This window comes from Cucurbita maxima, unplaced genomic scaffold (assembly GCF_002738345.1).
Source record: "Cucurbita maxima cultivar Rimu unplaced genomic scaffold, Cmax_1.0 Cma_Scf00016, whole genome shotgun sequence".
Classification (NCBI taxonomy): domain Eukaryota; kingdom Viridiplantae; phylum Streptophyta; class Magnoliopsida; order Cucurbitales; family Cucurbitaceae; genus Cucurbita; species Cucurbita maxima.
This window is the reverse complement of record NW_019272032.1, coordinates 1,856,744-1,881,696: the sequence shown is the minus strand read 5'-3', so window position 1 is coordinate 1,881,696 and position 24,953 is coordinate 1,856,744. Positions and strand designations below refer to the sequence as shown.

The following is a 24,953-nucleotide window of genomic DNA, read 5'->3' as shown; positions in this document are numbered from 1 at the left end:
AACGTCAAGTCGTGTGAAATCTCACATTGATTGGAGAGGAGAACAAAACATTTTTTTATAATGGTGTGGAAATCTCTCTCTAATAGGCGCGTTTTAAAATTGAGGCTAACTGTGATACGTAACGGGTCAAAGTGAACAATATCTGCTAGCGGTGGACTTGGATGGTTACAAATGGTATCAGAGTCAAGCGAGCAGTGTGTCAGCAAGGACGTTGGACGTTGGACCTTCCGGGTGGGTCAGCACCAATGTTGAAATGTAAGTATGAAATGAATAATAAATGAATGAATAAAAGGGGTTTGGAAGTTTGATTAATTAATGGGTATGGGTTTGACTGAGTCAATAATTGTTCTGTTGCGCCTAAGATGATTGGGAAAGTCAATTTATAGTTAAAATAAGTTTGTTAGTCAATTGGATATTTTTTTTAAAAACCTATTTTTAAAATCACACTTTGAAAGTTCAAATATTAAAGCAAATTATATTATTTATCTAAACTAATCTCATGAATTTTGTATTTATTTAAAATTTCAAATGTCTAATTTATTAGTTTTTTCTACAGTTTTTTAAAGAAAGATTATATTAAAAAAAAAAAAATTAAAATAATTATATTTTTAAAAGAATAATAAACGGAAAAAATTAACACAGTGAGGTTTCTCCGTCCCGTGTCAGACATTTTTAATTCTATATTTCATAATTATTTCATAATTATTTTAAAATGTCTAATAAATATATATTTATTTATTTTAATCTAAACCAACTCTATTTTTTATTTATTAGATATAAATTTAAGTTTTTTAAATTTTAAAAGTTTATAATTTATATATGGAATTTATTTAATTAATTAATTTTTTTTTTTTTTTTTTTAACGATATTTAAATTATGCTGCAAATAACAATTCAGCATGATGGTATGAAAAGGATTGATAAGGACGGGAGAGTGAGAGTAAAAGGGAGAAGATGGTGCCGTGAGTGGACCGCAGCCACTAGGGTTTGAAATTTCAACGCAGTTTTTTTGATTCCATTGAAGAAGAAAATGGGGCGAGGATAAAAATGGCGGTGTTTATCACGATGGGCCGTCTCTTAGGGTTTTTTTTTCTTTTTCTATTATTTATTATCAATTTATGATTCAGATTGAAAAATGGAGTTTCTGGGTTTGAGTAATTCAAACGTTGAATTCTTTCGTTGACTGATATCCCAAGAAAGAAAGCTGGACGAAAGAGAGCGGTTGACGATGGAGCACTCTCATCTTCTTTTCCATGGTGTATTTATGGTGTCTGTTGACCTTCCTCTTGCTTGCCTCCTTCCTGCTGCTTCCCAATTCTTTTCCATTTATTCATTTTCTTCCGTGTATCCACCATGGGAATCTGCTGCGCAAAACCTGCCAAGCTCGCTCATGCATCTTCAACCAATATTTCTGGTTAGCTTTCTCATTTAGATCTTTTCTTCTTCTTTTGAATCGGTTTTTTTTTTTTTTTTTTTTTTTTTTCGGAAGCTCTTCGCGATCAATGGATCGTTGTGTTTATCGTGATTTAGTTTACGAACTATTAGGTTGAGATAGAAACGATTATTATGAATTGGCAAAACAATGTGAATGGAAGCGATTCTATATCGCAACTACGTTCGTCAGTATGTTGAGCATTGTGTTATTTCGATGTGAAAACCAAGGCGTAAATGTTTGCCCTGGGGCTGCAATTTTTAGCGGAATTAATTGTCTATTTTTAGTTTGGATTTCATCAATTGTTCTATTTTTCTGGCAGCAAGGGATAACTTAAATAGCAAGTCAAACGTTGGATCAACTGATTCTAGTCAGAAAACTCTGAGTCTTACCTCTAGTACGTCTGTAATCAAACCGAAATTCGATGTATCTGGCGCCTGCGCTCTCAAGTCTTTTAGCTTCATTGATCTCAGGAATGCCACCAAGAACTTCCGCAGTGAAAGTCTACTTGGTGAGGGAGGATTTGGATGCGTCTTCAAAGGGTGGATCGATGAACACACATATCTTCCTACTAAACCCGGGACTGGAATTGTGGTGGCTGTCAAGAAACTCAAGCGAGGGAGCCTTCAAGGCTACAAGGAGTGGCTTGTACGTAAATAATGAACCCTGTCCATTGCTCATAATCTTTTTTCCAACTGGTTCACCTTTAACGTTGTTTGAATCTTGACATTTCAGGCGGAAGTGAACTATCTGGGCCAGCTCCGCCATGATAATCTTGTCAGGCTTATTGGGTATTGCTCAGAGTCCGATGACAGACTTCTAGTTTATGAGTATATGCCGAAGGGAAGCCTGGAAAACCATTTGTTTAGAAGTTAGTATGCAACCCCTTCGCTACCTTGTTCTTCATTCATCAACTTTCTTCTCTTGCTCAAGTTTAAAGCTCTTTCCCTACTTCTATAATATCAGATTAGTGTTATTTCCCCTTCCAATTTGTATCGCTTTAAGAAATCTAGCATATTAAAAATTAGAAATGGTATAAGAACTTCAATATAAAATACTTGCGGCATAGAAGCATTGTTTTTCCAGAATATAGTCTAATGAAGTAACTTTTTATTGAATCTATCTATATCTTGCTATCTCTCTCTTCATTGAGTCTTCCTGGCAGGTTTACTTTTGATGGAGTCAGAATGATGGTTGTTTAATAATGCCTTCAGTCTCCACCCTGATCTTCTTGACTTCGATTTTTTGCTTTGGAGAAGGACAAACATTTGCATGATGATCACTTTAAAAAAGTTTCATGTGTTGTTGCAGTATTGTTTCCCTGGGAATTTGTAATGATACTCACCATTCTCTGTCTTTACAGAAGGTGTTGCACCGATTTCTTGGCGTGTTCGAATGAATATTGCAGTTGATGTGGCACGGGGATTATCGTTCTTACACAGTTGTCAACCTAATGTTATATACCGAGATTTGAAGGCGTCCAACATTCTGCTTGATTCAGTGAGTAATTTTGTCTCATCAAGGGAATGAAAATCCCCTCTGAAATGAAAATACTCATTCTCTGTTTCTTTCTTTCTTTTAAGGAATTCAATGCCAAACTCTCAGATTTTGGCTTAGCAAGGGAGGGTCCTACGGGAGACAAGACTCATGTTTCAACCCGGGTTATGGGAACTCGAGGCTACGCTGCCCCAGAATATGTAGCAACAGGTTGGTTATATTTCATTTATTTAATCTTGTAATGTTTCCTAGATTGATAAAGCAGCATATCCAGTAAAATAAAATTTTAGAATTTGAAAAAGTAACAAATCTAATTCGTTCCTCTTAGCTCATATTCTGGATGGTTGAATTTATTGTTCTTTCTTAGCAAGGTTTGGTGTATTGAACTTAAGATTAAGAGGAAGAAAAAGAAACCTAGAAACACGACGATGGAAGATGTTCTATACTACATTATGACCATCCAAAGTTTAAGACGTTTGAAATGTGGCCACATTGGCAAATGCATCTTTCCTTCTACCCCATATAGAACAAAGATATTCTTGTATAGGAAATAGTACATTTGGTGATTGGTTTGACTGACTGCAACAGGTCACTTGACCCCGAAGAGTGACGTATACAGCTTTGGCGTCGTTTTGCTAGAACTACTCTCGGGCAAACGTGCATTGGACCAAGAGAAAGTGGGGAGAGTGGAAGAGACCCTAGTGGATTGGGGGAAACCCCTTCTAAGCGACAGTAAACGAATGTTGAGGATAATGGACACGAGGATGGGCGGTCAGTACTCGAGAAAAGAAGCTCAAGCTGCAGCCTCGCTTGCGCTGAATTGTCTCCACACAGATCCTAAAAACAGGCCATCAATGGTTGATGTTCTGGAGGAATTAGAACGACTACTGAGCTCAAAGGATGTTCTAAGGACTCCGGACAGCCGTGCCATTAGACGCACTCCGCCTGCTAGATCTCGATAGCAAAGTAATGGCTTACTCGATCTGTGTTTGATTTTATTTGGAAGTTGCCTCCCAACAAACGCACTTCACCCAATACAAGAAGTGCGCTGTACAAGTTTTGTGGATATTTCCATGTAGAATATATATCCCCAACCAAGTGTTACAGAAACAATCAAGTCCTTTTTCCATCCACTCTTTTTAAGTTCAGTTTAACCCTAAGTCTGTTGTGTTCCTAAGTAGCTCAGAGTTTGTTGTTATTCAGTAGCTCAGAGTTTTTTGTTCCTCGTTAGCTCAGAGTTAGTGGCAGAGCGATTAAAATTTCATTACTACTCTTGACATTTAATTGTAGTTTTTACATTTTTCTAAATCATTTTATTAAGATTGNTTTTTTTTTTTTTTTTTTTTTTTTTTTTTTTTTTTTTTGTTTCTCTTAAAATAAAATTGGTTAATTATAGTCTTGAGTGAGCTACAACACAAATCTTGTTGAAGATACTCTAAAATTCTTACACTATTAAAACTTATACACTTGTTAATTTTATGCCATTAGAGAAAATCATTATACGTCGTATTTTATGTTAATTTACCCTCAAATTTAAGCGTTTGATATAATGAAAAATACGATTATCGAGAATCTATTCATCTTTATAATTTGACGATTCAAGCATTTGGTGAATTTGACGATTATCGAGAATCTATTCATCTTTATAATTTGAAGATTCAAGCATTTGGGTAGCTAAACTTCAAACGAATTCAATGATCCCATAAACCCTACGGGAACCCAATAATTTAGGTTTCCAAATCCATCCCAACTACTATTTAGTTTCTTTTTCTCTCCCTTTTTTAGCATTAAAAAGTTAAAAAATTTTTTTTTAAAATAAAACACTTTTAAAAGTNTTTTTGAAACAGTTTTTTTTTTTTTTTTTTTTTTTTTTTTTTTTTTGTGTGTGTGGCAATTTTCCTCCCACCGTGTAAAAGCGGCTATCCAGCGCTAGACTTCACTTCCTGGAGGTCTTTGAAAATTTTCCCGCACAAACTCTTCTCTTCTATGAGTTTGGCTGAAATTCCCTTACAGAATCAACCTTGTCTGAATCTTTGAGGTATTAGTTGACCTTGAATTAGGGTTCAGAATGCGGGAGCTGAGTTGGAGACATCACACTCTCATTCAAGCGCTTCTCGCTCGCGGCCCTCTCAGAGAGGATCACTTCCATTTGCTGTTTACGCGGATCACTGAAAAGAGTCCAGGTTTTAATTTCTTTCTCCTTCCCCAGTTTGGTATTCAAGTTGGGAAGTAATGATTTAACGGTATGGAGTCCTGCTCGATTTTTGTCTAACAAATGATGGAGGATGTCTTTCTTAGATCATTTGTAAAAGATGCGTTTGAGTTCTTATAAATTTCTGTTCAAAGATTACCGAATATTTGCAATAAAATGGTTTCTGAGTATAATATGGAACCACATATTGGAAGAAATTGCATCAGGGTTCATATCCGTATACGTTTTGGAAATGTGTATTCTTATATCTTTCCTTAATCATTAGCATAAACGATTGAAAAGGAGGAGTGTTTTTAATTGATAATTTGGCCGACGGTTGAAAACTAAGATCTGTTCGATGTTTATTTTGGTGCAGATAATGACCGGCAGCTTTTTAATAATTACCTCCTGACGATGAACAAAGCACTTTCTTTTGCTCAATTTGAGTTGCGAGGCTGCAGAAACCAATATGATGGTCGTGTTTACTATGGCTTGGTCAATAATGTATCCGATGAACAATCCAAGCTGGGAACAAAGTATTCAGTTCCACAGATTGCCTTTTATAAAGCCATTGTGAGTTATCAACTATGGGAAGTACTGGCGTTCTTCAATAAACTGACCATTCTGCCAATTTTCTTAACAATAAACTATGGATACTTAGTGTTTACAATATATGCATCTTTTGTTTTGTTGTCGTAGTATTTCTTATGAACAAAAAATTGCTATGTCAGGTTGAAGCAATTGCACAAGATCCATCTGCTCAAGGTGGAATATCCAACATTGCTGCTCTTCATCTGCAGTTGGAAAATCAGGTTCCTCTTGTTTGTATATGACCAATACTACCGTTTTGAGTCTATTATTGCCAAAGTCAGCTGCATATTTAACTAAGGTTGGCATCTTTGGTCTTTTTCCTTGTAAATAAGACTAATTCCAGTCACCGTTTATATAGCGTACTGTGGACAAGAACTCTTTGGAATGAGTTTGTGAGATCCCACATCGTTTAGAGAGAGGAACGAGTGCCAGTGAGGACGTTGGGTCCCGAATGGGGTGAATTGTGAGATCCAACATCGGTTGAGGGGAACGAAACATTCTTTATAAGGGTGTGGAAACCTCTCTCTAGCAGACGCGTTTTAAAAACCTTAAGGGAAAGCCCAAAAAGGAAAAGCCAAGGAAGACAATATCTGCTAAAGGTGGGCTTGGGCTGTTACAAAGTTCTACAAGAGTATCATTTGATCTTTAGCTTATATCATTTATAGAAAGGTACACTAGTTCTTAAATTATGATTTGATACGAGTCATATTCTTCTTGAATTTAAATATTGCCAATGGAGTGCCAAGAGTTTTCTACATGGTAAAGCCTCGTAACTTATCGATCAAAATTGGATAATGGGACTGTTAGTCCGACAGTGGCATGAATGCCTTTAGAATATATTGATACATTCACTTCTTTGTGGCCACTTCAATTAAATTCGCCTAGGAGTCACTCTCAAGTTTGTTATTTCAACTTCTTTCTTTTCCAATACCTGAATTCTTATAATTGTTAAATTTGAGACTAAGAATTTAAGGCCACTCTTAAACTCTACACAATTTTGTTGCAATGCTTCTGATTTGCCCCCATTGTGGGTAAAATTGAGAACTGACAAAAGCTTCCAGCTCCTTGTATTACTCTCTTTGTAGGTCTTTTCTGCTTTTTCTCATTTCTAAGAATCCTATTGTATAATATTCGTATCATTGTTTAACTGTTACTGCTTTATCACTATCAGCTGGGGGATGCAGGGTCCCAGTCCCATGTCATACCACCTGCTTTCAAGAATTTCTCAATATCTCTCAAGGAAAAAACAATCGCCGAGCTTGCTCAGGATCAGTGGCTTAATTGCACCCCTGATGGTTTTGTAAATTTGGGTGTCAGATCATTTCTTGATTTGCGAAGTTGGTTCCGCACTAATGACATACCTTCATGTGAAGTGTGCAATGAAGCTGGAGTGAAGGTTCTCTTCTTTTATGCCATTTTTGTGATTTACTAAGTCAATTATCATTTTATCTCAATTTTGTGCATTGCATTATTTTCCCCTATGCCCACACTGATAGGAGGAGCTGAACATTTGATGAAAAGGATTTTATGTTGACAGTGCAATTGGTCTGGATTTTAACATGATCCAAACTCCGTATAGTTTTTACCCTAAAGAACCTTAACAAACCTTATTTCCTTGATGATTTATATGTTTGCTGGACTTGTTATTCACAGGCAGAGTTGTGTAGTAATGAAGGCTGCACTGTTCGTGTACATCGGTATTGCCTTAAGAAAATGTTATCCAATAAAAAGGTTATATGATGTGGTACCTTCCTAATTTAATCTTTTGATCTGCAAGATCTCTTGTTCCTAACAGTTCTTTAATGGACTATTATTTAGAGTAAAAGGGCTTGCCCAAGTTGTGGCACTCAATGGCGATCTACAGCACCCAATGTGGAGTTCAAGGAGGAAGAGGATGAGCCAGATGCGCGCATTCAAGGCCAGTCATCATCACATAAGAGGAAGAAAACCAGATTGAACAGAGATATTGATTCAGGACCAAATGGAGACAGTGTGGCTGCGGCACAAGCTTCCCAACCTCCTCCAGATACGAGGAGAATAACGCGAAGTTCTGCACACCAGCGGTAGGTGCTTGAAATGAGGTACAGTTGTTTTGATATAGTTTCATGGATCCTAGTCTAGGAGTTGTGAAGTGTGCAGCAACTGCACCTTTTGATGTAGTGTCAAAATTATCATCATATTCATATTTAATTGAATTGGTTGTTTTCTCGTACACAGAATCGGAATGTAAAGTGCATTACACAGCGTAAGCCAAAAGTAAGTTTCTTTTTTTCTTTTCTTTTCTTTCTTTTAATCTCTTGTAATCTATAGCAGTGTTCTCCATTCTTGTCGTCCACACATGCAAGGAACGAGCTGTTCCATTGTAATGATTTTTTTTCTTTTTGTACCGAGGATATTTTTATTGTATTGTGAGTATAAATAGGTTCAATATCCTATAAATATCCCAAATTAGAGTAACAGCCCAAGCCTGCTACCAAGCCTATTGCTAACTGATATTGTTATTTTTGGATTTTCCCTTTTGAGGTTCCGCTCAAGGTTTTTAAAACACGTCAGCTAGGGAGAGTTTTTCATACTCTTATAAAGAATGTTTCGTTTCCCTCTCCAACCGATGTGGGATCTAACACCTTATTTATTTTTTTTATTGTGAATGAGTGTCCGAGCCAACTTTTGTCTCTATAGAATCATGAAAAACTATTTGACCTTACTACATTTGGTTATTATAGAAACACGTTAGATCTAAATTTTAAGTATGTGAGTACCATAGATTGAACTTGTTAACTCAGAATGGTTAACTGTAGCCTCTTTATTTAACAGGTATTATGCTTTTCGGTGGTGTATTGATGAACAGTTAAACATGTATGATGGGTCTGGATTGTGTACAAAGGTATGCAGCTCAATGCTGAAAATTTGACCGTTCATATTTACCATGCTTAGATTTAAGGATGAATATATCCACTCTAGAGAAGGAAGTCATAATTAAGCCGTTTAAATAGTGAGAACAAATTAGAGCACTCTGGAGAAGTCATCATAGCAGTGACATGAGATAAAAGTGGTGTCTTTGAACTGTTGAGAATAGAATCGATTATGAAACTTTAGATGGTGGGAAAGTGAAGCAATGAAAAGAATATGGCTAAATGTTTGTCTTTTTATATAATTAAATTATCTGAATTCATTACAAAAATGTCCCTTTATGAAGCTGACTTGGCTGTGAAAAGAGAGTTTGATCTAATTAGCATCTCGTGAATGACCTTCAATCATTCCAACTAAGCTGCAGTAGGTTTTCAAAAAAAGAACACATGTTTATGTAACCATCTAAGTCTATTACTAGTCGATATTGTCTTTTTTGGACTTTTCTTTTCAGGTTTTCCTTCAAGATTTTTAAAACGCGTCTGCTAGAGAGAGGTTTCTACATCCTTATAAAAAATGTTTCGTTCTCCTCCCCAACTGATATGGGATCTCACAATCCATTGAATTATGCTAACTTTTATTCTTTGTAGTTCAACAATACGCCAGACGAAGGATTTAACTTTTACTCTCTTGATCGATGATACGTGTTTTATATCAATTGAATATTGTTCTTATTAGTGGGCTATTCTCACTAGAGAACGAAAGAAACATCTGATGGGACGTGAGTGGATGCTTTGATGTCCTAAGGGCACACATGGCCTAAGCTTCTCAGCATTGTGGTTTGTGTCATTTGTACGACCTCTGTTTTTAAGCTTTTGCCTTGTTTAAACAAGAACAGAATCCAACGTAAAGTCTCAATTCAAAAAGGCATAACCATTTTGCCATGTATTATCTGTCTATTATTATAAAGTATGAGTAAATATTCGTCCTTCTCCTGTACTATTTTCTCAGGTACTATTATAATCAAAACCAACACACATCCGACCAACCATTTTTATTATCATTTCTTGTTCTTTAAGGTAGATTTGTTGTGCCTAGATTACTTCTGGCTCGTATATCCAACTAGTTTTTTCTCATAGCAAGTAATCGGTGGAATCAATGTTTTGTTATCGATACTTTGATACATTCATTTAGCTTAAGATGTTGATTTTTAAGAGATAATGAACAGATTTTTTAATTATCATGAAACTCGTATATAAAATATATATTATTATTAAATAATATCGTAAAAAATACATTACATAGAAACTAAATCTAAAAAAAATAAAAATGAATATAGTTTTCCTTTCATTTTATTTCTCAATTCATATTTGAAATAATATATATATATATATATATATAAGAAAAGGTCAACCATAAATAGATATTTAAATGTCAAAGTTTAGAAGTGTCACGTTATTAAATTCATAATAAAAATAGGTCAATTATAATAAGTTAAAATAAAATGTGAGGGTCTTTGTCAAAAAAAAAAAAAAAAAAAAAAAAAAAAAAAAAAAAAAAAAAAAAAAAAAAAAAAAAAAAAAGGCTGGAAAAGTTACTGAATAGCTTGAGGAGCGTGGATGGTACGCGGCAATGGATCTGAGAAAAGGCGGGGCCTTTTGGCTAAGTGGGACGAAAGAGGGCTCCACTCTTCAGCATCCACTTCCGGAATTTGTATGTGTGCGTTGTTATGTGGCTCTTGCATGGACGCCAATGGGCCGCGCTTTCTTCACATTCTTCACTCTCTCTCTCTCTCTCTCTCTTGCCGTTTATGTATGTACTTTTTTCACTCTCTTTCCTCTCTGTAAAAACCCCATTTCTGTAACACACGAATTTCTCTTCCACTTCTCTCTCTGAAACGAATGATTCTACCATGTGGGTCTTCTCTAAAATCTCACCCTTTTCTTTGTTCCTGTTCTTGATGGCCTTCGTGGACTCTGGTATGCTTGCTTCTGCAAATTCTTTTGTTTCCACTTTTCTGCTCTGTAATTTTTTGCTTTTTTCGTCTTTTACGCTCCCACTTTTCCCTTTTCGTTGCGTATAATTCCGACTTCGTTTTAGAATTTGGTCCGGTTCTTGCTTTTCTGTCTTATTTCACGGTTCCAGTGAGCTTTCGATTGTTCATGGTCCTGAATCTTATCTATTCCCCTTGTTTGCGTCTCCTTTCTGGTTTATCTCGGAAATTAGTCGGCTGTCCATTGCTCCCAGTCTTTGAATTTGATATGTTCTTCTGTAAGTTTTGTTGATTCCTTGGATTTTCATAGGCTGGATTGAATTTTGTTATATACGGAGTTGAATCCTTTGTTTTCAGGGGAAGCTCAGTTCTGGTTTAGTTGAATCCTTCTCTAAATCTTCGTGGAGATTCATCTCTTCCCTTGATTTTCTCCCTTTTAGGGTTCATATCTTTAGTTCGCTACTTTTTAGTTTTTATTGGCTCTCCTTTCTGTTCAATTCTTTCTTTGTGTTCTTTATGTTCTTGTTCGAATTCTTATCCATAGATGGTTCTCCAAAGAACATCATTGTATCTGTAGAATTAAACATATGTTTTCAGATCCTTATGCTTGCCCTTTGTATTTCAGTTCTTCTGTTCTTCCCCATTTCTGAATTTTTTTTCAAAAAAATTCAATCCAGAACTCTCATCTTATCCAATGATTTGTGCACACTCTATGATACAATTATGAACATGTTGTTTGAAAATCAGTAGTACTTGTCAATATTTGTTTAGAAATTTCAGGAGAGTTTGAATCTTGGGCAGTTATATTTTGTTTGCTGTTTCATGGTTTCTTACTATGTTATGCTTAAATTTGATATTCAGGATGAGTATTCTATCCAAATTCTGTATTAGGAGGGATATCGAGCTGTAAGGTTTACGGATATGGGAGCCTCGAGTTCTAAAGTAGAGGAGGATAAGGCCCTACGCCTATGTCATATAAGGAAGAAATTTGTTAAGCAAGCCCTTCATGGAAGATGCTCTCTTGCGACAGCCCATGCTGAATACATTCAATCATTAAGATGTACAGGGACTGCGCTCAAAATATTTGTACATCCTGAAGGCCCGGTAGAATCGCCCCTATACACTTCGACTAATGCAACTCCGGAGCCCCTTGCCTTTGCTGAGAAGTCTATGTCCCAATTCTCGTTTTCCTCTCCGTCCTTCTCGCAGCGTGTGGATATTGGTAACTTTTCTCCGTCACCGTCTCCTCCTACTTCGAGTCGGTTTCAGGCTAATCATATGCAATTCAGGGGTAGTTTTTCTAATAGGGTTGAAGAAAAATTGCCCACACCTGTTATTGGAACTGTAACCTCCTCAGACGTTCGACCAAGTGACGCACCTCAAACACGGTCATTTGAAGGTTCTTCTGCACCTCAGGATGGAACTTGGGATTACTTTTTTCCTTCAAATAATCATGAATTTTCCTTCCAAGATGGGAATGGTATGAATAATGGAGGGTTTGAGTTTGAGAATACGGGTGGTTTGAAACACTTTAAGGAAGAGGATGGAAATTCCGAGTATAGAGAAAGAGAAGAGAAGGGTTCGTTACATGTAGGGGAGGAATCTCAACACTCGGAGGACGAGTTTGACGAACCTTCTTCGGAAACTCTGGTGCGAAGTTTTGAAAATTTTAACAGGGTACACAATGATGGAGCAGTGAATACCTCTCCTACTATGCATACTGTGAAAAGTGTAGCTTCGGAGCCCGAGTTTGTGAACCAAGGGAAGAACCACTCTCCTGGTTTATCACCTTTAAGAACCACGTCTTCGGTAGTTCCATTTACATCTGTTTTCGGCAAAGCTACTGCGAAGGAAGACGGTATTGAGAATACAGCTGTTCCCAAGGACTTATTTTCAAGCATGAAAGAAATAGAAAGTCTCTTTACAAAAGCTTCTGAATCTGGCAAAGAAGTTCCAAGAATGCTTGAAGCTAATAAGCTGCACATACGGCCAATTTTTCCCGGGAAAGAAAGTAATTTCTTACTCTCTCCCTCTCTCTCCTTCTGTGTGTGTGCATATTATACTCGAGCTTTGCGCTTAAGGTGAACTAAGATTTAGTTGTAATTTCGTAATTGATAATATGATCTACCCCGTACAAGATATCGGGGATTTAGCTAATGCCTAATGAGGTGATGATGCTTCATAATTTGGTATGGTTCTTTCATTGTTTCAAAGTTGCAGTAAGATTATTTGGAATAATTGTGTAGTGATCAGCTAGACAGCCCATCTCTGGTATTGTAAATGTTCTTTTTAAGGATCTAGATGTTTGAAAGGTTTGTCTCGTAAATATCCTGTTGAAATGTTTTAACTCGATTGATTTTCTCCCTGTGCAGACCAACCATTATCATCAAGATTCTTGAAGTCCTGCTTTTCGTGTGGAGATGACCCAAGCGTTGTTCGTGAAGGTATAGGCCCGTTGTTGTTTTGGTCTTCATAATTTATAACTTATGTCGGTTTTTGAAGTTTTTATAGCTCTTTGGTTGATTTGGGTGATCCAGACTCTCCATATTAGTTAAACTCATGAGGTGACATAAATTGCCAGTGTTTGTTTGTCGAAATGTCTGAATTCCCGATGTTGATGACTTCCAAACATTATTTGATGTCCATAACCAGCAGTTCTTATGTCTTAGGTTGTTTTCTTGTTGAGTGAGCTTATGAACATGTGCTGATCTTATGAACATGATCTTGTTCCCACTCTAACTTCATTGAGATGCATGTTTACTTGGTTGACATTTTTTACAAGCCCACATCTGACATTATTGAATCGATAAGCTGTGACCTCTGTATGTATTGGATAATCGATGTAGGCGATATCCTACCCGTTTTCACATAGCTATTCACTATGATAGCTTCATTAATCAATGGTCGTTCTTTGTGTCATCGTAGAGCCGGTGCAAACTGCAACAAAGTACTTGACTTGGCATAGGACGGCTTCGTCACGCTCCTCTTCATCCAGGAATCCTTTGGGAGGACACTCAAAAGAGGATGTCGAGGACCACTCCAGCAACTTATTTGGGAATTTCTGCATGAACTCGGGCAGTCATGCGTCAACCTTGGATCGGCTATATGCATGGGAAAAGAAGCTCCATGATGAAGTCAAGGTTCTGCAGAACTTTAGTTTTAATATAGTTTCATGAATCCTCCCTGATCTTCATTTAATAATTTCTGATAATTTCGACAGGCTAATGAGATGGTCAGGAAAGAGTATGACCTTAAGTGTAAAATGCTACGACACTTAGAATCGAAGGAAGTCGGTCAGCCAAAAATTGATAAAACACGAGCTGTTATCAAGGATCTACATTCCAGAATCAGGGTCGGACTCCATAGAATAGATTCTATATCGAAGAAGATCGAAGAACTGCGAGACAACGAGCTCCATCCACAACTCGAGGAGTTGATTGAAGGGTGAGTTCCTTTTTTCCTGCCATCATTCTTGGTTGGTCTGCTACAGATTCAATTTAGAATATGCAAATTTCTTGTTTTCATTACGTAAATATTTGCGTTCGGACAACGACAGGTTAAGTCGGATGTGGGAAGTGATGTTCGATTGCCACAAGAATCAGCTACAAATTATCAAAGCAGTGTCGTACCATGGAAAAATGAAAATCTCAATGCAGTCCGAGACACAGAGGCACAATACCATTTATCTCGAAACCGAACTCGCGTCGCTATCATCAAGTTTTACAAAGTGGATTGCAGCACAGAAGTCGTATCTGCAATCGATAAACGAATGGCTTCTCACATGTGTCTCTATACCTCAAAAATCATCCAGAGGAAAGAAGAGACCACAGCCCCCATCCATCAGGAATTATGGACCTCCCCCTATATACGTTACGTGCGGTGTCTGGTTGGAGAAGAGTAAAGATTTGCCTACGAAGGACGTCGTAGATTCGATAAAGGACTTGGCAGCCGAAACTGCCCGTTTTTTGCCACATCAAGAGAGAAACCAGGTGAACGGGAAAGGAGCAAAACATCTTTCAATCTTGACATCCTTCAAAGCTGAGAATGATAGTGAATCAATGGGCAATAATTTGTTACAAGACGAAGAAGCGTCGAGGAGCCTGGTATCTGGGTTTGATAATTTCGGAGCAAGCTTGATCAAGTTTTTCGAAAATTTGAATAACTTTGCAGAGTGTTCTATGAAAATGTACGGAGATCTTGGGAATTCCATCAAAGATGCTAAGAATAGGTACGAACAAGGGAAATCCCAGAAACTCGAAAAGGAATGATGCAAAAAGATGAGTTCTACGACGATATTTGTTGATGAGAATTGGAAAAATGCGATGCTTTAGAGGCTAGAGGCGAGGCAAGGCGAGTCGAGACATAGGATTTGTATACGAGGAACGTAATAAAAGAAATTGAATGGTAAGGTGTTGTTTTTATGTTGCTGAAATTGAAGCAGAAAATAAAGGAGGAGAGGTGAATTGATGTTGGAAGGTTGTGTAATTATATGACTATTTTACATTACCCATCAAAATAAGAGTCATTCATTATTATTATTATTATTATGAACAGATAATTGGCAGCAACTATATCATAATAAAATTTATTATTTAATTAATCAAATATATAATTATTTTGAAATGTGGTGTAGTAGTAATGTGAAATATCTTCCACGTTTCTTGTTCGCACGTAGGGAGCATGTCTGAACTGCCCATCATCTAATCTATTTTATAATATGGAATATTTGTTCAAATAAATTATATTCTCTTTTTTCAATTGGGTGTCTCATATTTTTAAATCTTCAAATTTTATTCTCTATATTTTGAATTTTCTTCATTAAATTAATAAAAATATTCCTTTCTCACTGTTAATACTTTAAATACTTTATTTCTACACTTAATCTTTAAAAAAATATTTTTAAATTTTCATTGTAACTTTAAAAAACTAAAAAGTATAAAATATATTCAAAAATATTATTATTGTTAATATGTGAACGGGACTCTTACCAACATAAATTTTTTTAATAATATTAATAAAACTATGAAAAGCTTTAAAATCTATTTTTCAAATCTTTTAATATATATATATATATATATATATATTTTTTAGTTTAAGGATATTTTTTTAAAAAAGTTAAATTTCCCTAAAAATATCTAATCTTGAAGAATTATAACAAGGGGAGGTCTTAAAATTAGCTAAGTTAAAAAAAATTAAATAAGATTATAAAATTAAAATTAAAAAAAAAAATTAATCCACGCATACAATCTTTTCTTTGATTTGAAAAAAAAAAAAAAAAAAAAAAAAAAAAAAAAAAAAAAAAAAAAAAAAAAAAAAAAAAAAAAGCGGGAAGTACAGAGAAACAAAGGAAAAATGAATAGTGGGTATGGCGATTTACGAACCTGGATGAATGGCCGAATTCTGTTTCTACCACAGCTTCAAGCTATGCTCGCACTTCTTCTCCGTCGCCTTCGCCTCCCCCGTTACCTTTTTCACCCAAATCTCGCACGATACTTTTGCCCTAATCGTCCATGTCTTCATCCAGTATAATTTCATCTTAATCGGAGCTCTTAAATCCACCTTCAATTTCACTTTCCCCTGCTTCTCTGAATCCTTCAATGCTTTCACAGCACTGCTCGACAATTTGATGCCAGATCCTTTAAGCTTTGCCGCCATAACCGTCACATTTCTCCACGGCTGATACAACGCCGGCAATGCGCCTTTGCACAACATTACATCCCCGAAATTGACGCTAATGTTGCTGTTTCTCTCGTAGTAGATTCCGATTTTTTTGTTAGGGTTTTCGGCTCGAACAGTGACGTTAAATTGGGGAGAAATTGAGGCGTTCGGCTTGATCTGCATCCCCTTGGTGGAGATGGCGAGAATGGAGAAGCGAGGAGAGAGAGGTTGGAGGATTAAGAAGAAGAGGCCGGAAACAATGGCGAAAAGGAGGAGGAGTATGGTGATGAGGAGGAGAACGGAGCAGAGAAATCGGCGGCAGAGGGAGGGGCGGGTGTTCCGTCGAGAGTAGAGATCGAAGCGGGTAGCATTTTCGGGAGGAGGAACTCGGTAGACTTGGTCCTTGGGAAGCTGGATGACGTAGGTGCCGGGAGGAGGGTTCTTGGGAGGGATAGCATCGCCGGAGTGTGCAGAAGCAGCATCGGAGTCAGTGGGGTGAACACGTTCGGCCATGGATGAACGCAGAGAGGTTGGAGAAGATGAGATAGATTTATCATAAATGGAAAGAGAGCAGCGGAAGCGCAAGGCAGGAAGAAGAAAAAGGAAAGAGGTGAGCTGCTCCGGCTACTCTGTTTTGTTTTCTCCCATTTATTATTATTATTATTATTATTATTATTATTATTATTATTATTATTATTATTATTATTATTACTATTATTATTTTAATTATGACGTGAAGTCGTGAATGCATCACCTATTTTTAAATAATTTCTGATATTTTTCTGTCCTTGCTATCCTCCCTCCCTTTCTTTTCTTTTTTAAATAATTATTTATTTGACAATTTCCAAATTTTTTATTTTTTATTCCTCAAAATTAAGCACTACTCTTCCATATTTATTTCGTTTATTATCTACTTTCTAATTAACTACCAATTTATTTTTCAGATTTTCAGATTTTCAGATTTAGATGTATTTATATTATTTTGATTTTTTTTTCTTTTACTTTTAAATGTATTTTTCTTTCCTGAAAAAAATTTGATAATATGAAAAATTTATCAATCCCACGAAAAAATTTAACTTTTTAATAAAAACATTGGTCTACAATTTTCAACTTTTTAATAAAAACATTGATCTACAATTTGTATTGGAGCTTATTTTATACAAGTAACATAGTTCAATGATTAATAAAATACTTGATAAAAAAATATAATTAAAAATAATTAATAAAATACTTGGTAAAAAAAAATATAATTAAGAAGAATAGTTAATAAAATATGCAGATGATTGCATTTTTCATTTTGTCATAGGGATTACGTATTTAAATTCATGTTATAGGTTAGTGGGGAGAGGAGTGGAACTTTTTAAGCACATTTACACAAAATTATAAATGTAGTTTAGCTCGTGCTTAATATTTTGACAATAGAGGAAACAAGACGAGACTAGAATTGCAGCGCCAACGAAGAATTAAGCCAGAAACAAAATAACAGGTGATATTCATGTCCGCCACGGGAAGGCAGTTCGTTCAACTTCGAGTACACTATACGATTACGCTGCTAGTTTTCGACCATGGAAATCAAAAGCCTCCTCTCCTTGCTGGGTTTATATATACTGAACAGGCAAGGTAAGGCAAGGCCGGCAGCACAAAATATAAAGACTTGAGGTTTTGTTAAGAGACTCCACTCCCTACTAAATAAAAAGGTTCTCCCATCTATAGAGCAGCCTACCCCTACCATCACCTGTGCAGTAAGTCAGGACGCAACAAAACTAGACACTAATTTACGAGGGGACACCAGCAGCCCAGCCAGCCCTCTCAACAGAAGAACATGGAGTTGCAAACCTTCTCCTGCAACCTGGGCAGCTGGGGAACAGGAACTGCCCCAGCACTTGTCAACCCACCATCACTCGACGTTGTCTCTGACGATTCGTCATACTTGATGAACTGGCCAATCTGAGTAGCCGCCAAGTGTGCATAGCAAACTGGGGCAACTGCACCCATGGGATAAGAATACAATATTAACGCTGACTTTGTTTCAACTTCAACAATTTGGTATAATCAAACTCAAGCAATCTTAAATAATGGATCCTTACCTACAGAAATAGCAGTAGTACTTCTTTGGTATCTGTACAGGTAAAAAAAAAACACAATTACAGAAACCATATTTATGAATCTGTGAATGAAGAATGTGATATTTATCACCATTAAATTTTACTTACACATAGGATAGAGAATGCACAAGTTCTTGCAGGTCATCTGCAGAAAAACCAACTTCATCCAACAGAACGTGATAATGAGTTGGCCTTGTAGTGCCCTGGAGAGTTATACAGAGAGGAAATTAGCAATCAAACAAAATAAACGAGCTAGCAGCAGGCTACGTTGGATTGAAACAAAACTTCAAACATGGTACTCACTATCATTCCAGCATGCGCACAGAGATAGAAATCGTTGTTTCTTGGATGACAAATTTTGTTGTCAATAATGGTTCCTACACAATATTGTAAATGAGTAATTGTTTTAGAGGTAGAACAATTACAATTCACGCAATCAAAAGTCTAGAGGGATACCAGGAGGAACATTGTCAGGAGATCCGGACTGAAAGAACTTAGTATGATGATTTTTCTGTGCAACAATCACCACAAACTTCGGGGACCAATTTTCATCGAGGAACTTGCAAGCCTATAAACATTTTATAGGAAAAAGAGTTGATTTGACTTCGAACTGAAGGGTACTAAAAGATATTCAGAATGATTTAATTAAGAGGTTCATAAAACCTGGATGATCTGATCTAATTCAACATTTAGAACTTGATTGAATTGGGATTCACTGACACCATCCCTACTCAAAAACAAGTATAAAAGAAACTTCAGAGGCATGCATAATATAGCCATATGCAAACGACACAATCTGATGTCTCAAACTTTAAATTTAGCTATTTGAAATCGCAACCCTCTATTACTCAACGCAATGTAGTATTCAGAGAAATACTTGCCTGAATATTATAATCTGGTCGGGCTTCCTTTTACCTGAACTAGTATAGAAGTCGAGTAGAAGCTCCCTGAAATTCAATAGGGAAAATGAACTTCTGAAGTCAGCAAACCACTTACCATAAGGAATATAGCTATTTTTTAGGGGGGGGGGAATCTAACAAGGCGTCGCTTAAAAGAAAAGATATCTGACCTCATTATGCCATCATCTTCAGTTTCAGAAATTCGTTTATACAGAGAATCTATCATCTCAACCTTTGGAGATTGAGTCCGAACAGCAGCTCGGTAGCGAGAAATCAAGGGCCAATGCCTGGAGCTGACCACCTACAGAATGGGAAGAAACATTTTCAGTCATTCAAAAATTGTTGTCACAGATACCATCAATATTTAGATATTGAAGGCATGCTTAGCAAAAGAAAGACAATAAGGTAACATAATTAGCCTGAAATCAAGCAACTTACCGCAGCAATAGATGGGACATCCGACTGCCCTGGGGATCCATGTGAGACATCCATACCCAAGATAATTGTGGGGACCTTTGAAACCATAGGAATGGATGGAGAATGCTCAACTGCTAACAAGGAATTTAACCCACCAAGCTACAGAAGATAAGAGGATTTGGTCACAAGGATGCAACAGTTATCAGAAACTGGCCTAAGTTGAGGTAACTCGTATAAAGTGTGTACTTCGTTTGACACAAAGGTCACCACATAGAATTCAACAACAAAAAAGAACAGTTATCAAAAACAGAATCTCCAGTATATAGCACTAACTCAACGCAGGTGCAAAAAGTGAACATACAAGACAACGCCAATAAATCACACCCAAAAAATACGCTAACCTTAGCATTGATTTTCAGAAGCACATTTGTGAGATATTGGTCATTTACTCGCATAGGAGCAATACACTGAGTAACTATGCCATACTCAGCAAGATTCTTCCTTTTCCAAGGACCTAAGAAACGCTAATATCATTATCAACATCATCCATAAACAAGGTCATTTACTCGCATAAATGAACTTTACCATAAAGATCAGAATTCTTTCTCTCAGGGAGTAGGCAAAGGAGGAATTGTGGTTGTCCAGGAAGTTTAGACTGAACTTCCTCAAACATCTTTTCAACTCTAACCATGGGTGGTGCACGTCTGAACTGTGGATTTTCTTCAAAAACATCAAATGGTTCTTCTATCGCCTACAAACCAAAAAGGTATTTCGATTAATTGTTCGTTTAGTATTATAGGAATGAAGTATAAAAGATAACTTACAATGCCTTTCATATCACCACATTTGATAAGATCTCTAACAAGGCCACGTGTATCACAGCGTGCTGAAAAGTTTACAACAGCCCATCTCTCTATTTTGGTTGGTTGAGCTAATTTCTGAAGTTCAAACACTGTAAATCACAGCCCACAGAATTAGCTAGAAAACTAAATAATGAGGGAAATACCAACCTTGTTGTTGAAATTCCACCGGCCATTACGAGGAAAGAAATCTTCACCATTGCCCACTTTCAGCTTCAAAATTAAGAAATTCATCAGAAAACTAATAAAATTAAGAGGTTAAGTAGATACAGAACAACTAGCTGAATAGACTACGATTCCAAAAGACAAATGCAAGTACTACCTTTGGAGCAGGTAGAACACGGCCTTCAACTTGAATGAAGTTTGAATTAATTGCAATGCCACATGACCGTAACATTGGTTCAGCATCATAATTGTTCTTTTTCAAAGACTGCATAGACCCAATAATTCAGACACAGTATTAGGAATCAGTAGAAATATAACTCAAATCTAGTTGAAGGAAGACAAGACCCATACATACATCAGATAAAACCCTCATCCTCTCTTGGGGCTTTTGCCTCGATTTCTCAACAAGTGAAGCTCTTTGAAATGTAGACAATGCTTTAGTGTATCTCTGGAGGGAGACTAAGGAGCATAGCTTCACAAAGAAGAAAAAGGCATTCATAGGAAGAAAAGCAATCACTAACGCTATGATCTTCAAGTTTGAGATGGAATAATAGCTCTACCTCAATAGGGATATAAGTGGGACGCTTAGGCTTCCCCACATTTATACATGGAAGATCTGATGAATATCGAAGTTCTATGTGCCGATGATTTACAAAATAATCATAAACAGTGATTTCAATGGAATCTTCAGCACTTCCACTTTTCTGTTTCAATGTAAACCTATACCATACACCAAAAAAGAAACAAGACGATATTTAGGAGTCATTAGAAATACAATTCCGCTTTTGTTTTCAAAACGCTTTCAGAAACTGTGATCATGCAAGAGAACTAACATTTTCGTGCACATCAAAATAATAATTTTTGGTGAGGAGACATGAAAACAAAATGAGAAAAAAATAGCAATTAAAAACCAATTATCCAAAAGCCTTTTTACGGAATTGTTCTGAAAAAAGAATGATGAGTGTTTAGGAATTATGTTCAACCACATAGAGTCATAAAATATAGTGAACACTAATGACATTACTTATTCACAATTCTAACTTAACATGATTTAGAAATGGCAACTAGGTAGCAGCAAGAAAAGAAAAGAAGTACATTTGGTCTTTGCATGGCTTTTCGCTTAATCCAGTTATCTTATATTCTGAATTTGATGGGCTGGCTCGAATCCTCAAATTCTTGAGTGTCCGTTTAGCCTGTTGTTTAAGATCTTACAAAAATATGTAAGGCAAATAAAAGAAGTAGCAAGGATAAAATCAATCGAACATTGGTCACCTTGGTCCAGTCAAGTGAGAAAGGATCTCTGACATTCTGGTTTGCAATTAAAAAGTCCACAACGGGACCTGGCTGTATAATCATAGTAGTGGAAACATCTGAAGGGAAAAGAATAATAGAATGAATTAGAATATTAATAAATTCAATAAAATATAAGAAAGGGTATGATGAGAAAGACTTGCCAATATTTAAAGAGAGGCCACTCTGGGTTGTTCTAAAACTGGAGTGGAAGCCTCTGCAGCCCAGAACCCCTCCACCTACGCTAGTAAAACTTCTTGGATCATTATGGAAAAATGACTGTCTGACAAGTAGGCAACCTCTGCATCAAACCATGTTCTGTTAGAAAAAATATCAGAATAATCATATAATCAGATGCAGCAGTAACAGTGTCTTTATTGAGAAAGAGAAACAAACAAAGATGAACTTACTGCTTAGATGCATTCTGCCGTAGGATGATGTCCAGCACCCTGATGGCCTCTTGGAAATTCTCAGATTCCTGTCCACGTAAAGCACTTGCAATAGCCTGCATTGGAATCTTAGCAGCAAAGCTAATTTCTACTTTAAATGACTTTGAGCGGTATGGTCGTTTCATCCTCTTGCGGTCTCCATCATTAGGACTTCCAGGACCTTCAGGACTACAGTTTCCATTGTTCCTGTAGGAATTAAAATACATTATATAGCAACAATCAAACATGTTTGATTTGATAATCAATCATAAATAAGATCCATTAAATTTATACCTGTTTGAAGAGACATCCTCAAGAACAACAGTAAATTCAAGTTTATTCCTCGGGAGAGGACCGACAGTGAATAAACTCTTCTCTCCATCATAAGCAAAATCCTTTCCAGCTAATTCACTATGATAGGTTTCATGTACCTTATCAATCACTTTTCTTCCTGCACCCTTTCCATCAACCGGACGACCATCTTCATATGAAAGTGCAACCTGTACATTGTAAATATTCTTTAAAATATGAACAAGATTATCATCAAACTATCTCCAGCATAAAATTATACGAGCTTTGAACAGTTACAGTGAATGTGATCACAGTGGAACATAAATTGGTTTAAAGAAAGAGGGAAAATATAGAAAAAGGAACGTACACTGTAATGGAAAAAATGTCCTTCAATATTAGTGACATTAACTTTAAAATGATTTGTAAGCAGAGTTATCTTCTGGCCTTTGGAAGCAAGGCCACGTCGTGCAATCGGAACCCGAACAACCTTCTTCTTCAGTAACTCTGGAGGCTGCTCTAGTTCAGCTTGAACTGGAACAACATTAGGGGGAATAGGAGGTGGAGGCGGTAACGCGCCATCAGCCCCATTTCCATCTGGCTCATTTGAACTCATCCTAAAGTAATTCACATGACTAGTAAGACACATAATACATAATTACGGAACTATTTATAAGCTAATAAATATGTTGTCTATTTTTTTTATGATTCAAAACCAAGCTAGTCACAGCATTATATGGGAGTCCAAAAGGAGTGTCAATTCAAATTAGTGGTTTGAGCAGCTCAATTTATACGGATTGAAACCCGACAATAAGCCAAACCAACTACCAACTGAAAATTTCAAATCTCCCATTCTTAATAGGTTTGATATAACAACGAAATATACTGCACCAAGAAACATTCAACGCTGTGGAAGGCCGAACATAGACAATTGTAATTAACCATAGCAGCTAGTCCCCTCAAAAGGTCCAGAACAGGAAAACCATATGAAAACCCTCATACGAACCAAGTAAGCTGAAATAACTTCTCAGAAGCACAATGCAGAACTCGCATGTCCAATTGACAGGCACATCAAGATAAGACACCATTCTTAGATAAATTAATAATGACGTTAACGATAATGACATGCAGGGTTCAACTAAAAGCAGAAAAACGTAACGTATATACCATTGAACGGCTCGAAAAACGTAAAAAACTAGTCCGCATAGTTTCAAAATTAGATTAAAGAATCATGTCTTGGACTACTGAAGTACAAATAAAACACGACAGCTTAAACATACATCAACGACAAAAATTTGCATATCCAACGAAGCGGAGCCAAAACATTAGACTGTTGGTCCAACAAATAAATTAGAAAACAAAAGAACACTAAAAATCAGCATGCAAATTGTACATGCAAAAAACTTATGCAAGTAAACTCTACAGGATGGACGTCTAAATGATCCACCAACACTTCAAAACAGAGAGACCAGAACTAGAAATGAGAAGAAATAACCACTATAAAAAAATAAAAAATAAAAAGTAATAAATAATAAAAAACAATGTGATCAGAAAGTAAAAATCAAGCCGATTACCGAAAAAGCATAAACAAGCGTGAACAGAAATAGAAAACTCAAGCCGTTCTTCAGACAACCGATCTTCAGTTCAAAATCAGAAAGAGTAGAAAATACAGCAGAACACGACAAGACTCCCGACAACAACGAGAATAAACATTACATAACCCTTTAAGAAGCCTTTAAGAAGGAAAACAAAATCAAAAGTAGATTGCAGGCCCGACAGTTAAGAGTAGCCGCATTCTCTCACAAAATAGAGAGAACGAAAAATATAATAAGAGTACAGAAAAATGACAGAAATCCATCAAAACACCATTAAAAGCATCAGAAACATAAAAAAAGAACGATGATGAAATCTGTACCTTGATCAGAGAGAAGATCGAAGCGAAGACGGAGAGTGTGAAAACCCTAGAAACTACAGCAACAACTTTACACACAGTTCGCCAGCCAAGTCAAACTGTTTCTACCTCTCTCTCTCTCTCTCTCTCTCTCTCTCTCTCTCTCTCTAAATATGTAAATGGATACAGAGTGATGAAATCAGCTCCAATAACGACGTGCTCACATCCTTTCCTTTTATATAAAATCACACCTCACGAAATGGCTGAATCCCAACCGTTTCTCTTTTTCTTTTTAAAAATAAAAATCTAAATGTGACAAATCGACGGCCACGATTGCATTCAGTCAAGTGGCCCCCACGCGCGCTTTGTGTTCCTAAATTCCTCGGTTTGCCGCGTGTAATA

General features: G+C 36.5%; 5 protein-coding genes across 13 annotated transcripts; 3 read left to right on the top strand and 2 right to left on the bottom strand.

Annotated features, from left to right (window-relative positions):
- Positions 1-167: 167 nt before the first annotated feature.
- On the top strand, positions 168-4,057 carry LOC111490965 (probable serine/threonine-protein kinase PBL3). 3 transcript variants are annotated; one of them, XM_023139650.1, is made up of 7 exons: positions 168-255; positions 1,127-1,413; positions 1,754-2,079; positions 2,167-2,302; positions 2,795-2,931; positions 3,015-3,138; positions 3,517-4,057. In XM_023139650.1, exons 2-7 carry the CDS (start codon positions 1,353-1,355, stop codon positions 3,888-3,890), a joined length of 1,158 nt encoding a protein of 385 aa, XP_022995418.1. In that variant the 5' UTR covers positions 168-255; positions 1,127-1,352; the 3' UTR covers positions 3,891-4,057. The 3 variants fall into 3 exon arrangements, with proteins under 3 accessions (XP_022995418.1, XP_022995419.1, XP_022995417.1); XM_023139651.1 differs by lacking the exon at positions 168-255 and having other exon boundaries at positions 907-1,413; positions 1,905-2,079; XM_023139649.1 differs by lacking the exon at positions 168-255 and having other exon boundaries at positions 908-1,413.
- A 779-nt stretch (positions 4,058-4,836) lies between these two features.
- On the top strand, positions 4,837-9,532 carry LOC111490968 (non-structural maintenance of chromosomes element 1 homolog). 4 transcript variants are annotated; one of them, XR_002719647.1, is made up of 9 exons: positions 4,837-5,111; positions 5,496-5,692; positions 5,851-5,931; positions 6,882-7,106; positions 7,364-7,441; positions 7,529-7,773; positions 7,928-7,966; positions 8,525-8,594; positions 9,313-9,532. XR_002719647.1 is itself a non-coding variant. In XM_023139654.1 (8 exons), the coding sequence occupies exons 1-7, from the start codon at positions 4,997-4,999 to the stop codon at positions 7,938-7,940; spliced, it is 954 nt and encodes a 317-aa protein (XP_022995422.1). In that variant the 5' UTR covers positions 4,837-4,996; the 3' UTR covers positions 7,941-7,966; positions 8,525-8,920. The 4 variants fall into 4 exon arrangements, 2 of the variants coding, with proteins under 2 accessions (XP_022995422.1, XP_022995424.1); XR_002719648.1 differs by lacking the exon at positions 9,313-9,532 and having other exon boundaries at positions 7,529-7,791; positions 8,525-8,920; XM_023139654.1 differs by lacking the exon at positions 9,313-9,532 and having other exon boundaries at positions 8,525-8,920.
- Positions 9,533-10,305: 773 nt separating this feature from the next.
- On the top strand, positions 10,306-15,094 carry LOC111490962 (nitrate regulatory gene2 protein-like). Of its 3 annotated transcripts, XM_023139638.1 has the most exons (7): positions 10,306-10,536; positions 11,412-12,561; positions 12,923-12,994; positions 13,476-13,690; positions 13,771-13,994; positions 14,107-14,835; positions 14,887-15,094. In XM_023139638.1, the coding sequence occupies exons 2-6, from the start codon at positions 11,472-11,474 to the stop codon at positions 14,816-14,818; spliced, it is 2,313 nt and encodes a 770-aa protein (XP_022995406.1). In that variant the 5' UTR covers positions 10,306-10,536; positions 11,412-11,471; the 3' UTR covers positions 14,819-14,835; positions 14,887-15,094. The 3 variants fall into 3 exon arrangements, with proteins under 3 accessions (XP_022995406.1, XP_022995404.1, XP_022995405.1); XM_023139636.1 differs by having other exon boundaries at positions 10,307-10,536; positions 14,107-15,091; XM_023139637.1 differs by lacking the exon at positions 10,306-10,536 and adding an exon at positions 10,587-10,828 and having other exon boundaries at positions 14,107-15,091.
- A 769-nt stretch (positions 15,095-15,863) lies between these two features.
- Positions 15,864-16,840, bottom strand: LOC111490969 (NDR1/HIN1-like protein 13). The gene has a single exon (XM_023139657.1). It carries the CDS (start codon positions 16,719-16,721, stop codon positions 15,957-15,959), a length of 765 nt encoding a protein of 254 aa, XP_022995425.1. The 5' UTR covers positions 16,722-16,840; the 3' UTR covers positions 15,864-15,956.
- An 803-nt stretch (positions 16,841-17,643) lies between these two features.
- On the bottom strand, positions 17,644-24,755 carry LOC111490960 (protein argonaute 4-like). 2 transcript variants are annotated; one of them, XM_023139634.1, is made up of 23 exons: positions 24,576-24,755; positions 23,031-23,277; positions 22,667-22,872; positions 22,355-22,579; positions 22,109-22,245; positions 21,927-22,024; positions 21,750-21,847; positions 21,215-21,374; positions 21,010-21,126; positions 20,812-20,919; positions 20,640-20,702; positions 20,454-20,567; positions 20,215-20,380; positions 20,031-20,143; positions 19,651-19,788; positions 19,383-19,513; positions 19,195-19,260; positions 18,977-19,040; positions 18,770-18,881; positions 18,617-18,690; positions 18,422-18,516; positions 18,296-18,327; positions 18,018-18,193 (listed from the first exon to the last, which is right to left on the bottom strand). In XM_023139634.1, exons 2-23 carry the CDS (start codon positions 23,274-23,276, stop codon positions 18,018-18,020), a joined length of 2,739 nt encoding a protein of 912 aa, XP_022995402.1. In that variant the 5' UTR covers position 23,277; positions 24,576-24,755. The 2 variants fall into 2 exon arrangements, with proteins under 2 accessions (XP_022995401.1, XP_022995402.1); XM_023139633.1 differs by lacking the exon at positions 24,576-24,755 and having other exon boundaries at positions 17,644-18,193; positions 23,031-23,276.
- Positions 24,756-24,953: the final 198 nt, after the last annotated feature.